The sequence below is a fragment of the Cucurbita pepo genome, chromosome 17 (genome assembly GCF_057944985.1).
Source record: "Cucurbita pepo subsp. pepo isolate OVF chromosome 17, ASM5794498v1, whole genome shotgun sequence".
NCBI classification, from domain to species: domain Eukaryota; kingdom Viridiplantae; phylum Streptophyta; class Magnoliopsida; order Cucurbitales; family Cucurbitaceae; genus Cucurbita; species Cucurbita pepo.
This window is the reverse complement of record NC_141814.1, coordinates 11,520,421-11,534,993: the sequence shown is the minus strand read 5'-3', so window position 1 is coordinate 11,534,993 and position 14,573 is coordinate 11,520,421. Positions and strand designations below refer to the sequence as shown.

The following is a 14,573-nucleotide window of genomic DNA, read 5'->3' as shown; positions in this document are numbered from 1 at the left end:
AATTGTCGTTGTAGAAAAAATCGAACGGTTTAGAAGTACTCCACGTGGGAAATACGACTATCCAGGTGTCGACCGGATCGGGCGAGTTGAAATTGGTCCGGTACTCGCAGGCGAGTAGGTGAACGATCATCATGAGAAGTCGTGCAACACTGAAAGAAGAGAACGTAGATATTGCGGACACGTCAGGTATCTGCGTTGTATTTTGTCAACGTGTTATATACGCGCTTGCTGACGTGGTTAAATCCGGATAGCTCCAGAAACTTTTGAAACAAATGGGCGTTGTACTCACGCGCTTTCGTGGGAAATTAAATTATCTTCACAACCCATAACAAAGCGGCGTCGTTTTAATGTCTCCTCGTGGCTTCCGCCTATAAATGCACAGTTCCTTGTTTCTCTCTCTTGCCTGTCTCTCTCTAAATACGTGTGTACGAATTTCTCGTCGGAGTTCAACAGGACAACCCAAATTCAAAGATCGTGGCAATCGTTGGAGTCTATTTTATACGCTGTTGCTTGCGTGAATCTCGTGTAATTATCGGAATCTGATTGTAATTTTTGATCGATATAACTCTTGAGACCCAAAGCCAAAGAAGAAACAGAGTATTTTGTTTATTGGAAATCGGTTTTGGAAACAACGAAGTGATGGATATCTTCTGTTTGAATCCTGGAACCTATGGGATTTCTTCGTCGTTTTCAGTGAATGCGGCTCTTGATGTTCGTGCGAATCCATCTCAGGTCAGTACAACCGGTAGGTCGGCGGCGGCGGCGGCGGTTGAGAAACCGCAGAAAATGATTTCGCCGTCTTCGTCGTCTTCTTCATCTTCGTTTCGGAAGTTTTCTTTGAAGCATCCTCTGCAATCGCTGTGGAGTCGGAGTGGTGAAGCTGGGAATCCGAGGCGAGGCGGTTTGGCGCTTGACGACGCCGTTTTGGTAGAGAGTGAAAACGATCGGAGAGTCGTTCTTGAGGAGGAAAGTGAGAATGTAGCAATTGGATCGGAGTGGAGAGATGGAAATTGGGTGATGAAGATTTTAAGAGTGAGATCTCTGTGGAGAGAGGAAGAGAAGCAGGGAAATGCTGAGGAAGTGGTTGAAAACGAGATGGACGAAGATCGAGCAAGTGCTTGTGATGGAGAAGAGGGCTGTGATACTTGCAGAATCGTTGAGGAAGAAGATGAAGAACAGATTGAATTTGATGAACACTCGTTTTCCAGATTGCTAAGACGGGTTTCGTTGGCTGAAGCGAGGTTATATGCTCAAATGTCGTATCTAGGGAACCTCGCGTACTCCATTTCCGAAATTAAGGTACATAATCTGATTCTATATCAAGAATTTTGTAATTTTGTTTCATAAATTAAAGAACTCCATGTCAAGATTTGTATGCTAGTCGAGCGATCTGAATGGCTTTTAACTACGGATCACTTCATTCTTCAAGAAGTTTTTCAGTGATAGATAGGAACAGAAACGATCTGGAATGATTCTGCTATGTTGATTTATCATATCAGTTCCTCTTTTCCTTCTATGATCTTGAGTTTTGATTCGTCTGTGGATGATTCTTATAAATCTGGTTTCATTTTGGTTAATCCAGCCGAAGAACCTGCTGAGGCATTATAATTTACGCTATATAACTTCTTCAATAGAAAAGAGGGAAATAGTTATGAAAACTGAGAAAAACCAAGAGCCATCTGAATCTAAAGAGGCTGAAAAGGATCTAAAAAATGATGAACAATGTGAAGAACAGAAGGATGGATATCAAATAAGTGCATCTACAGCTTATGAGATTGCTGCCTCTGCTGCTTCTTATTTGCATTCTCATACCAGAAACATACTTCCATTCAGATCCTCTAAAATTGGGGATTCGCTTGAAGCAAGTCAGAACAATGTTGACATGATGAATTCAGAGATGGCTTCTTTGATGGCAACCACCGACTCGGTTACTGCTGTTGTTGCTGCAAAGGAGGAAGTGAAGCAGGCTGTTGCAGATAATTTGAATTCGACTCGGTCATCACCTTGCGAATGGTTCGTGTGCGACGAGGTTGAGAGCGGTACAAGATTCTTCATCATCCAGGTACATTTACCTTCCCTCTTGCTAGAAAATGAAGAAATGAGGAATAGCCTCGGCATGAGGTCGCTGGAGGTTGGCATTTGGTCCGTTTTAAACAGATTTCGTTCTTTTTTGGACCGAGGATCTCGGTTCTTCATGATGTTAATCTAAGCATTAACAATCACTTGTTATAATTGGGAGATCCCATGTCGGTTGGAGAGGAGAACGAAACATTTCTTATAGAGGTGTGGAAACTCTCTCTAATAGACGCGTTTTAAAACTGTGAGGTTTAAGTTGATATGTAATGGACCAAAGTGGACAATATCTATTAGCGGTGAACTTAGGCTGTTACAAATGATATCAGAGCTAGACACCGAGCGGTGTGCCAGCGAGAATGTTGGCCCTCAATGGAGGTAGATTGGGAGATCTCACATCGGTTGGAGAGGAAAACAAAGCATTCCTTATAAGCGTGTAGAAACCTCTCCACAACAGACGCGTTTTAAAATCGTGGGACTGACGACCATACATAAGGGGCCAAAGCGGACAATATTTGTTAGCGGTGTACTTGGGCTGTTACAAATGGTATCAGAGCCAAACACTGGGCGGTGTGCCAGCGAGGACGTTGGCCCCCAAGGGAGGTAGATTGTGAGATCCCACATTGGTTGGAGAGAACAAAACATTCCTTACAACGGTGTAGAAACCTCTCTCTAATAAATGCGTTTTAAAACTGTGAGGCTGACGATGATACGTAATGGGTCAAAGCGGACAATATCAGCTAGCGATGAACTATGTATTTGGCCTAATTTTGATGGTCTTTCCTTCCTTTGGTGTAGGGATCTGAGTCACTGGCATCTTGGCAAGCAAATTTGCTTTTTGAACCCATTGATTTCGAGGTACAAATTCTTGCTTCAAACTTTATTGACATATGATGAATCTTTAAATACGCAACAAACTGGTGTATGTTCTAAATGCCCTATTATTTAGGGACTAGGAGTCCTTGTCCACAGAGGAATCTATGAGGCTGCTAAAGGAATATATGAACAGATGCTGCCTGATGTACTCGAACATCTACGATCTCATGGTAACCGCGCAAACTTTCGGTTTACGGGGCATTCTCTCGGGGGAAGCTTGGCACTGCTTGTAAATCTCATGCTCTTGATAAGAAATAAGGTCCCTGTTTCTTCCTTGCTTCCTGTCATTACATTTGGTGCACCATCCATAATGTGTGGAGGTGACCACTTACTTCGCAAGCTCGGTTTGCCTCGGAACCATCTTCAAGCTGTTACATTACATAGAGACATAGTACCACGAGCATTCTCGTGCCAGTATCCGAACCATGTCGCAGAACTTCTTAAAGCTGTCAATAGGAACTTCCGGAATCATCCATGTCTAATTAACCAAGTGAGCTTCAAATCTTTTATTACATGGATCAAATGATACAAATGCTTGGTCGAAGTGTTATGATCTAACTATTATGAACTAAATAAACTGCAGAAATTGCTGTATGCACCAATGGGCGAGCTTCTAATTCTGCAGCCCGATCATAAATTCTCTCCAAGCCATGATCTTCTTCCTTCAGGCAGTGGTCTGTATCTTTTAAGCTGTCCACAACCTGATGCCAATGATGCAGAGAAGCAACTCCGAGCAGCACAAAAGGTATTCTTAAACACGCCGCATCCACTCGAGACCCTCAGCGATCGATCCGCGTATGGTTCAGGTGGAACTATCCAAAGAGATCACGACATGAATTCATACCTAAGGTCAATTCGAGGAGTGATTCGTCAAGAGCTAACCCGCATAAGGAAAACAAGGAGAGAACATCGGCGCAAGGTCTGGTGGGCTCTCGTGTCTCCAAACAACGTCGATATAGGAATCATCATCGGACAGCCTGCCAATTCAATCTCTGGTATCCTGCAAACGGGACGAGAGTCGTTGAGACGGTTGAGTAGGCTTGTTGCTTCACAGCATATGAATCTGCTTGTGGTGCTGCTGCTCCCTGCTAGATTGCTATTACTTGAAGTCAATGGGTGGTTGGTTAGAACTTAAAAGACTACGCTCTAGTTCTTGTTTATTCGGTTGGCCAAACAGTTCAAAGATTCTTTATTCATTGGTTCCAAAATATAGACAGCAACATCATCATCGACATCGACTCGTGTTGCTGGTTCAATATTATGTGTTGTTGGAACAAAATTCCTTTTCAACTCCAAGAAACAGTTGCTTGTACACAATTCTTGTTCTTGTTCTTCGTCTGTAATTAACTTTGAATGGTGCTTTCGGTCTATTGTTGTAAAGGTCGTCGTAATCTATTACAATCAACATGAGTTAGGCGGTCGTAAGATTACGACTAACATGAGTTATTGTTGCACACTTTTGTGTTCTTTCTCTGTTTATCACGTTTTACTATAATTTATATTTTACTAAAGACATTTTTAGAAGGTTTAATAAAAAAGTTTAGAATTTTAGACTCTTTTGTCTTTTTCTTTTTCTTAACAGTTTAATATATATTTCACCTTCTACATTTTAAAATGAAATATTTTAAGGGTGATTGAATTTACTTTTATTTAAATTGCACTAATTTGGATTATAATTATGGGTTTTAGTGAAAAATATACCCTATTCTTTTTTAAAAAATTAAGGAAATTAAATTATAAATTTAGTTCCGTTAAAATTTATTGGATAAAAATCTCAAAAATAAATTTACCCATTTTCTTAAATTAAAAGACTATTTATAAAATTTATCAAATTATTAAAAAAAATAATTGTTAAAATTATACAAAATTTAACCTTTTTTTAGTTATAAAGATTAAATTTATAATTTAATTATAAATTTTAGTATTTGGTCTAATTAAAAGAACTTTTGACTGAAAGCTTCAATGATTGGTGGGGACACTACAACTCGGAATAAGCATAATTATACGCGCGTTCATAGGCGCGTGAAGAGCGTGTGTTGTACAATGTCATAAATGCTTGTGCAAATTGTCAAAGCCGAAAATAATATATCAATTTTTCTAAAACACAAAAATAATATCTACTTTGTTGTATTATATCTATTTGGAATAGTTTCTAATTTAAATATATTTATTATATCTTAAATTTTCTTCACAAATATTTTTAAATAGCTAATTTCTGTGCTTTCACCATAAAATGATTTTACAATTATATTAGAAATTAAATTTAAATATGTTTATTATATCTTAGAGATTAACTTCAAAAAAAAAAAAAAAAAAAAAGAAATAGAGACTGAATTAAAAAGTACACAAACATTATAAACCTAAAACATATATACTTAGGGTTATAATAATTAATTAATATATATATATATATATATATTAATCAAATTTGATAAATTAATGACAATTTTTATTAAAAGAAAAGCCACAATAACACCTTTCCGTCATCCACCTCGAAGAAAATATAGTTTTGTTTCTTCGAGAAATTCTTTATTTTTTCCCCTTAAAGAAGATATGAATAGAGGTTTACCTGAACTGATCAAGACGTATATTTTCTCAATTAAAATGCTAGAGAGAGGTTTCCACACTCGTAAAGAATGTTTCGTTCTCTTCCCTGACCGATGTGGGATCTCACGGTAGATATTATTTCTGACACTATTCATAGACACGGATATCAAAACAACATATTTATTTTCCACCTTTTTCTGTATCAAACCATCCAAACAGACAAGATAATGTCAGTCTACAAGAGAAAGAGCAGTAGGACAATTGTTTAGTGGAAGTAAGATACAGTCATACACTTACTCCTCCTCCCATAAAATGGGAAGGTAAATTCTTGAGTTACAGATTAATCTTACCTGCCAAATACCAGGAGTGCATTGCAAGACTACCAAATGCTAAGATATTAGCAAGGGATGATAAGCCATGAATCATACCGAATTTCTTGTTCATCGCTGCAAGTTTCGGGTTCACCTTCGCAACTTCTACATTCTTTGTCCATCCAACTTCCTCGCCAATGTTATTTTCCCTCTCCACTTTGTGTCTTTGTTTCATCAGCTGAAGAACAACAATGGAAAGAACATAAGAGACGGAGTTTAATTGTCTTATTAGTGTAACAGCTCAAATCCACCGCTAGCAAATATTGTTCACTTTGACCCATTACGTATCGCCGTCAGCATCACGGTTTTAAAATGCGTTACTAGGGAGAAGTTTTTACACCCTTATAAGGAATGTTTCGTTCTTCTCTCTACAGTGTGGGATCTCATATATAGTAAATCTATTGAGATATAAAAAGCTCAAAGGAAGTAAAATTAGGACGAATAGAGTAGTGTCACTGTCTAGCTCATAATGTTCATGGTAATTTCTCATTTAAGAACTACTATAGTTATATTCTTGTCATTACACTGAATTTCCACATCTATCATCAGCTACTACTACTATACAAATTTATTTTTGAGGATTAGAAACAAAAATCATAGTCATAAGGGATGTGTTAATAAATTTCTATATTTCAATTTTCACCTACAAAGTGTGCCTAGAATACACTTTTGAACTATGTTATCTCAATGCAAGATTACTTCAAAGCATCTTTGAAATGATGTTGAACAGTAACTTAAATACCATCATGTGATGTTTTTTATTATTTGATCAATAACTTCCCCATCCATGATTTTATAATGATTGCCTACAAATATCTCAGAAGAGGTTCCAATAGATTCAAAATATCTTTTTTTCCTTTGCTTGACGAAGTTATTTTCTTATATTCTCTTATACAAAGTATTTTCTCCATTCATTTTACATTTTTTTTTACATTTTTTAGCTGTAGGCCCACAGATTTTCCACCTCATGCTTAAGCAGTGAGCTATAGCGCTTTAATGCACCTCTCTTAAAAACACAGAACAATGAACACATGGAGTGGAAGCAATAAGTTTTCTCTGAAGTAAATATATTAGTCAGGGACAAGGTAATCCGAATCTTACTTCCCTCGTAGTGATTCCTTATCATTTGGTATCATAACTTTTCCTTGCCATATCAGTTGGGTTCACAGTTCACTTACAAAGTAAATAGTCATTATGTTACGTGAAATTAATATCAATTTTAGGCCAAATATAAAAACTACGTTTAACTTAGACTCCTTACTAAGCTAAATTTTTAGTCCTCTTGTTGAATATATTGACTACATTTCATATTGCCCTAGTATAATATACAACAAAAATCAGTACAAATGTAAACAAAATTTAATATACGATTAGCACACAAAAAGAAAAAAAAGAAAAAAGTATATACTAACAAATTTACCACTGAAAGCATAAGAGTATATAATCATCAATATACGGATATCTTATCATGAGAACCCTTGATATTCCCAATATTGGAGGTAATTTCATTTTCTCAACCTTGGTGGAGATCAAATCACAAAATTTTTCTCTGTAACTATAGTATTCCAATGATTACTAAAAAATGGAAAACCTTTTCAACTTCTGGTCCTTGTGCAGTCTTTTTTGTGGCTCTAAAGCATTCAATTATACGTTTCTTATATAAGGGAAAAAAAAAATGAAACCGAGGCCGAGTATCTAACTCGAGTTTTTCTAGACCATTGGAACATTGTGCCCTCTTATGTTCATATGCTATCTTTTAAAGAAGAAAAAAATTCATCATTCCAAGAAAAAGTTCAAATAGGGCAACGGAAATTTATGGGAATAGCAATTACAAAAACTAGACAAACACTTTTAGACCCTACCCTATTCTGAATTTATGATTCAATCACTACTAATTTGTGACTTATCACGAGGTCACAAAGTCCTATCAAAAGAGGAGAAAAGGGGGTTTAGAGTAGACACCTAGGCATAGGGCCTTAGGACTCAAAAATTTGACTCCCGAGTCTACGAACCATTCTTAAAAGACCACCAAGCCCTCTTGAATCATTTATGATCAGTAAGAGAGTTTTTACTCTTTCCTCTCAATTCGTGTAACTTTCATGCATTAGCTAGCACCAAGTAACGTGAAAGCAAGAGTCAATAATTTTGGCTGTTTCGATAAGAATAGACTCCCTTTCAAAAGTTTATGAGTGCATCTTCAAGGCAAGAACTTTCCATTAAAAAATAAAGGAAACCACGTGATGCACGTTGTATCTAGCGGGTGAGAAGCAGACACACACAAGAAGAAGAAAAAAAAAAAAAAGAGCACAACAGACATTTTCACAGCATTATAGCAATTACGTATATATCTTGTGGGGAAAAACCTTCCAGAAATGAAGAAATTACCTCAATAGTCATTGGAGTGAAGACAAACAGGTTGGCCAAATTAAAAGCAAACGCCGATATCAGAAACCCAAGCTGGTACCTTTCAGAAGTTGCTGCAGACTTCCATGGATGTAGATAACCAAAAGCTGCAACAGATATGGCACAGCAAATCCCAACCATCGAGAAGTAGGCAGGGAACATCTTACTTTGAAGATTACCAAATTGGTGCCTCGGCAGATTCCTAAGGTATATGATACAGGATTAAAGCAATCACAGACCAATATGTAAAATAACACTTCCCTCGAAGATAATATGCTATAATTGATTTGGATTAAAAATGGAATTTTATCTTCATAGAAATTCAATCTTCATATGACCAATTGAAGCTAAATTTTCAAAAATTATCCAAACTCACCCTAAATGTTGTAAAATCATAGCAATTATAGAAGATTGCCTCCAATAATATCTGAGACATATCAAAGAAACCATCCTCCACACAGTACACACAAGACTAGAGACGCCCTAAACACAGAATCATAGCGCAAGCAAGAGTCCAAAACATCAATAAAAGTCAGTCAATCGGCAAGAAACACAAACCGATCGAAAAAAAATAACCAAATTCGCGTTTCCTAAAATGTTACTTCTCTTTCTTACAGCCAGAGCAGATAAGCATTCTTTTCTACATTAAGAAGTGGGAAAAGAGGGATTACTTGAACATAATGATGCCGCCGATGAAGGTAACCCATAGAGAGGCGCCCCAAGCGGTAGAGTAGCAGAGAAGATGAGCCAATTTGAGATACAGAGAAAGATTTGGCGCATTAAAAGTTTTGGAGTTGGATCCGAAGGTCTCCGGCGAAAATACAACTCCAATTGCTAGGAAAGCCACCGCCGCTAGGAATCTGGTCAACCACGCCATCTCTGTCTCTCTGTATCTCGAGCTGTGCGAAGAAGAAGAAGAAGAAGAAGAAGGAAATAGGTATTGAAGAACTGAGAAGATGGCCGAGAAAGGTGTACTTGCTTGGCAAGCCAACTTTTATGGTTTTATTATTAACAAATAAAATAAAATTGTATTTTGTTAATAAATATATTTTTATTTATTCAAAATTAATTTAACGATTTTAAATTCAATAAAAAAATATTTTAATTTCTGGGTCGATAATTGAAAAAAAAAAAAAATATATATATATATATATATATATATATATTTTTTTTTTTTTTTTGGGAGAATAATGAAATAACTATAATTTAAATTAAGACGATTTTAATATATTCAAAGTGGATAATTAGATATTTAACAAAAAAATTGCAAATTAAAATACTAAAATATCCCTGAGAAAATAAAGTCGGGTTCAAACGGGCCGGTCTAATTAATACGTTTAATTTAGCGGTTCAGCTTGAGACACGTGTCGAGACCAGGATAGAGAAACGTGGCGCCACATCACAAATATCAGTCCTCCCGCCATTGCACAAAAATAATAATAATAAATAAATAAATAAAATTGCCCGAATTTCCCTCCTTTCTATTTTCGTCTCGCGTTGTCGCCATTCAGAACTGCTCGCTTTTTCTCTTTAATTTTCTTACTCCCAAAGATCATCGCTAGAATCTCACTCTCCATCAAGCTCCGCGAATGTGTCCGGAGGGCAGATTGATGTTTTCGTTGATCGTGTTAAGGTGATCAGTTCGTTCTCTTTGGATTCAATCACTTCGATGAGAAACAGGTATCTCGCATATTTTTTGAACTCTCTGTTTATTGCTTGTTTGTTTGATATGACTATGAGTTAAGCAGTCGGAGAACTGGTTTAGAACGTTATTTTGTTGTTTTTGTATCTCTTTTTAGATTCAGGCCACGCTAATCTATAGCGGAGGGGTTGATACTGGTCAGTGTGGCCCGAATTGCACTCGTGATCGTAAATAAAGATAAGATCGTTTATGTAAATCGTTCTTCGTTTGAGTCGATTTGAAAATTAATTTTATAATGTTCACGATTATTGTGTGCTTGTGATGTTACACTGGGACTGCCTTGTGAATTTAGTTTCTCCGCTACTAAGTATGTGTCATAGGAGGATCCTGTCTGTGTTATGACATGGAGAGGCTTGAAGCTGAGGCTAAGGATTCTGAAGAAGAATCTAGCAGTGGCATCACTAAACATTTTGTGAGGAGGAACACGAAGAGTCCTAACGCCATGAAATTTTGTTTGCAACCAACCAGTGAAAGATCTAATACAATTCCAGCATCAAAGACATTGGATGACTGTATAAACATTGTTGATCCTAAGAGCGTGTTGACAGTTCCTACTGCCAACAGTAGATTTAGTCCTAGAAAATTTGATGAGCATCATACTGTCGGGCTTCTGTGCCATCTGACATGTATATCGAAACTTTTGAATATGAGGGAGTGACTTTTAGAAATAACGACTCTCCACACTAGTATGATATTGTCTTATGCTCTCATGGCTTTGCTTTTGGGCTTCCCCTAAAGGCCTTATACCAATAGAGATAATATTTCTTACTTATAAACCCATTGTCATTTCCTTAATTAGCCAATGTGGGACTTCCTGCCAACAATCCTCAACAATCCTCCCCTCGAACAAAGTACACCATAGAGCCTCCTTTGAGGCCTATGTAGCGTTCAAATGGTCTCCCCTTAATCGAGGCTCGACTCCTTTCTCTAGAGTCCTCGAACAAAGTACACTCTCTGTTTAACACTTGAGTCACTTTTGACTACACCTTCGAGGCTAGCAACTTCTTTGTTCGACACTTGAGAAGATTCTATTGACTTGACTCATTTAAGGGCATGACTCTGATACTATGTTAGGAATCATGGACTTCCACAATGGTATGATATTGTCCACTTTGAGCATAAGCTTTCATGGTTTTGTTTGGACTTTTCCAAAAGGCCTCATACCAATGGAGATAATATTCCTTACTTATAAATCTATATCGTTCCCTTAATTAGCCAATATGGACTCCCTCCCGACAATCTTCAACCGTGAGAATCCATGAAATGCAGTAGGGTCCACCCAGCTATGTGCTACCACTTGCTCTAGGTCGAGGAGAACTCCGTTGAAGTCGCCACTTCCACTGTTTTCAGGAGAAAGTTTGGACAGAGATGCAGCTGATGCCTCATGTCAAATGGCAGTAGGTGAAATAAAAGAAAAATAATATTGAGAAGACGGAAGAAATCTCAGTTGGTTGCTTCAGGGCCCTAATACTGAAGTCCATACTGCACCCGTTTGTAAGTCAGAGAAGGAAATTGAACCATGTGATATGGGTAACAAAGCTAGGGATCAGCATTGTTTAGCGAAACCTACAGTCAAGTCTAATACAAAGCAAAGGAAAGCCAAAAAAGATTAGTGCCAATTCATCCATGGAAGTTGAAGAAGTTTTGAAAGAAGTAAAACCTGAACCTATATGTTTTATCTTGAGTGGACATCGTCTAGAAAGGAAGGAATTTCAGACAGATCAAGCGTTTGAAAGGAAGGATTTGTTAGAACCACGAATCTACAGAATGGTATGATATTGTCCACTTTGAGTATAAGCTCTCGTGGCTTTATTTTTTGTTTCCCCAAAAGCCTCATACCAATGGAGATGTATTCCTTACTTATAAACCAAACCTATGATCAACCCCTTGGTTAGCCGATGTGGGACTCCTCTCCCAACCATCCTAACAGGGTTCGCAGAGGTTCTTACGGTGGTCATATCAGGCTACACATTTCATACCCCTGATCCAGTCCGTAGAATTGAAAAATTATTTTCGGCTGCAGCATCTGGAAGATAACATGTTATTTCCGTCAATTGTGTTTTTTAAGATGCATGATACTTCAAAGATTAGGTAAAAAAGTGATGGAATTACTATTTATATTGTGTTTTCATGTAGGAAATTTTAGACGTCAACTGCTGTATATTACATTTTAACAACTTAAGTGCACATCAAAGTTCTAAAGCACAGTGTTCTATGGTGCAGGTGGATTCTCAAATCTGATTATCTAACAGATAGTAGTCAGGCTGGAAAACTCTTGATGGAGGAGCCTTATGAATGGCACAAGAACGGCCTCACTGAATACAGTGCTATCAATTTGAAGTCTCCTAGGAAGTGTCGGTTCTTGAGGGAGAGAACAGGCCACGGTGCCTTTTATGGGATGCGTAGTATCATATACGGGGAATCTATTGCTCCACCTCTGGTACGTCAGCTTGGAAGTTTCAAAATCTGCAATCCTAGATTACAGCCACTCAAGCTGTAATGTATCTTTCAAATATTGCCGATGAAGATATTAGTTTTTTGACGTATAGAGCATCTGCTAACCATGAAACAGGATACTCTCAAGCATGCTGTTAAGGCTGGAGATGGGACAATTCTAGCCACATCTCCACCTTATACTAAATTCCTGAAGTCTGGAGTTGATCTTGCTGTTGTCAGCCCTGCACGCCACGTGTTGATTTGTGGTCCAAGAGTTCTTAAATGATGAGATACCCTGTGTAGCGGCTGATTACTTGGTTGAGTATGTTTGCAAACCCGGTTATCCTCTTGATAAACATGTTCTGTATAATACTCATGCATGGGCGGTAAAATTCTTCTGCAACCTTCAGAGGAGATCAGAAGAAGTTTCCAAGAGTCGATCCCATAGGATGATTGTAGTAATAACGATATTGCCTGCCAAGAGTGCGGGTCTCGAGATAGAGGGGAAGTGATGCTCATTTGTGGCCGTGAAGATGGTTCAAATGGTTGTGGAATTGGCATGCATATAGATTGCTGCAATCCTCCATCAATGGATTGGTTTTGTTCAGATTGCTGCAATCCTCCATCAATGGATTGGTTTTGGTCAGAAACAGCAAGAACTCCCAAAATAAAAGGAAAGAAGGATTCTGAGGGAAGCGGAAGTGGTTAGAAACCACGCTCTCCGCACTCCACAATGGTATGATATTGTCCACTTTGAGCATAAGCTCTCATGGCTTTGAATCTCCAAGGCCTGAATGGAGATGTATTCCTTACTTATAGACCCATGATAATCCTCTTAATTAGCCAATGTGAGACTCCCTTCAAAAAATCCTCCCCTCGAACAAAGTACACTATAGAGTCTTCCCTGAAGCCTATGTAGCCCTCGAACAACCTAACCTTAATCGAGACTCGACTCCTTTCTCTGGAGCCCTCGAACAAAGTATACCCTTTGTTCGACACTAATCACTTTTGACTATACCTTTGAGGCTACCAACTTCTTTGTTCGACACTTGAAGATTCGATTAGCATGGCTAAGTTAAGGAACCACGACCCCATGGTAGGAATCACGACCTCCACAATGGTATGATATTGTCCACTTTGAGCATAAGCTCTCATGGTTTGCTTTTGGTTCTCCAAAAAGCCTCGTATCAATGGAAATGTATTCTTTACTTATAAATCCATGATCATCTCCTTAATTAGCCAGTGTGAGACTTCCTCCCGATAGGAGTGACATTAGATCAAACATATTTATTCTAATAACGAGGAAAGTTAATTTAGTCTAAATCTTGTATATTCCCGTCCTGTTTAAACAAATGAAGTTGCTTGTCTCCTTGCAGGTCTTTTAGATGGTCTGGAGAATTTCATCAGTTGATTATCTGCTGCGGTTTGACTCTCTAATCACTCAGGTTTGGAAGCAATTTAGTTTGCATGCTTCGTAATTAAAATGGTAATACTGCTGTTTATTTGAAAGTATAGAGTTTGTGAATAGTGACATTTTCTTTTACTTTTGTATCATCTGCAACATGTTTCTTTAAATGTCCTAGGCTAGACTAGGATAGAAAGGCTAGGCTTTTCTTGCTTTTCTGTGGAAACTTCTTGTTCTTGGGTCCCATCATCAGCCTTTATGATCAACCAACTCTTCCAGCATATCTGCACACTTCCCCTTACATGACAGCAAATAAAGATAATAGGTTTTATAAGACTTTGGATGACACAACGGTTGAAACCTAAATGCCACGACAATAATGTTCTAATACTAATTGTTGTAGCGAAGTAAAATCGATGATACTTACACACTTACAAGCAGAAATTAAACAAATACACAAAGCTTTACGTAGTTTGGAGAGATGAAATTTTCTTACATCCACAGGTGGTAGTCAATCACTATAACCAAAATCAAAGCACACTCTCACACTAGAAAGTCTCTTACACAGATTCTCTCAATTACCTCTAGACAAATACAAAATGATTTATATAGGATTACGAACCAAATAAATGAGAGTTATAAACTAAATAAATGTCAATACATCATACATCAATCTATTCTTCATGGCAATTTACAACAAGTTGTTATTGTTAAATATTGCTGACCTCATTCTTTCTGAGGTATGGATTGATAATTACAA

General features: G+C 37.6%; 2 protein-coding genes and 1 pseudogene across 3 annotated transcripts; 2 read left to right on the top strand and 1 right to left on the bottom strand.

Annotated features, from left to right (window-relative positions):
- Positions 1–374: 374 nt before the first annotated feature.
- Positions 375–4,505, top strand: LOC111778082 (phospholipase A1 PLIP2, chloroplastic). Its single transcript, XM_023657728.2, has 5 exons — positions 375–1,299; positions 1,583–2,062; positions 2,872–2,931; positions 3,023–3,439; positions 3,533–4,505. The coding sequence occupies exons 1-5, from the start codon at positions 640–642 to the stop codon at positions 4,082–4,084; spliced, it is 2,169 nt and encodes a 722-aa protein (XP_023513496.1). The 5' UTR covers positions 375–639; the 3' UTR covers positions 4,085–4,505.
- Positions 4,506–5,660: 1,155 nt separating this feature from the next.
- Positions 5,661–9,262, bottom strand: LOC111779235 (Late embryogenesis abundant protein (LEA) family protein). The gene is made up of 3 exons (XM_023659341.2): positions 8,942–9,262; positions 8,253–8,472; positions 5,661–6,045 (listed from the first exon to the last, which is right to left on the bottom strand). Exons 1-3 carry the CDS (start codon positions 9,145–9,147, stop codon positions 5,830–5,832), a joined length of 642 nt encoding a protein of 213 aa, XP_023515109.1. The 5' UTR covers positions 9,148–9,262; the 3' UTR covers positions 5,661–5,829.
- A 483-nt stretch (positions 9,263–9,745) lies between these two features.
- On the top strand, positions 9,746–14,096 carry LOC111778661 (BRCT domain-containing protein At4g02110-like; annotated as a pseudogene). The gene is made up of 3 exons (XR_015413377.1): positions 9,746–9,950; positions 12,196–12,412; positions 12,545–14,096. The product of XR_015413377.1 is annotated as a BRCT domain-containing protein At4g02110-like (transcript).
- Positions 14,097–14,573: the final 477 nt, after the last annotated feature.

Bases quoted from the DNA above. Each gene is read 5' to 3' on its own strand.
- LOC111778082 (XM_023657728.2), top strand. From the start codon at position 640: ATGGATATCTTCTGTTTGAATCCTGGAACCTATGGGATTTCTTCGTCG. The intron at 2,063-2,871 runs GTACATTTACCT...CCTTTGGTGTAG, and splicing joins CAAGATTCTTCATCATCCAG to GGATCTGAGTCACTGGCATC. The intron at 3,440-3,532 runs GTGAGCTTCAAA...AATAAACTGCAG, and splicing joins ATCCATGTCTAATTAACCAA to AAATTGCTGTATGCACCAAT.
- LOC111779235 (XM_023659341.2), bottom strand. From the start codon at position 9,147: ATGGCGTGGTTGACCAGATTCCTAGCGGCGGTGGCTTTCCTAGCAATT. The intron at 8,473-8,941 runs GTAATCCCTCTT...CATATACCTTAG, and splicing joins GGCGGCATCATTATGTTCAA to GAATCTGCCGAGGCACCAAT. The intron at 6,046-8,252 runs GTAATTTCTTCA...GTTGTTCTTCAG, and splicing joins TCACTCCAATGACTATTGAG to CTGATGAAACAAAGACACAA.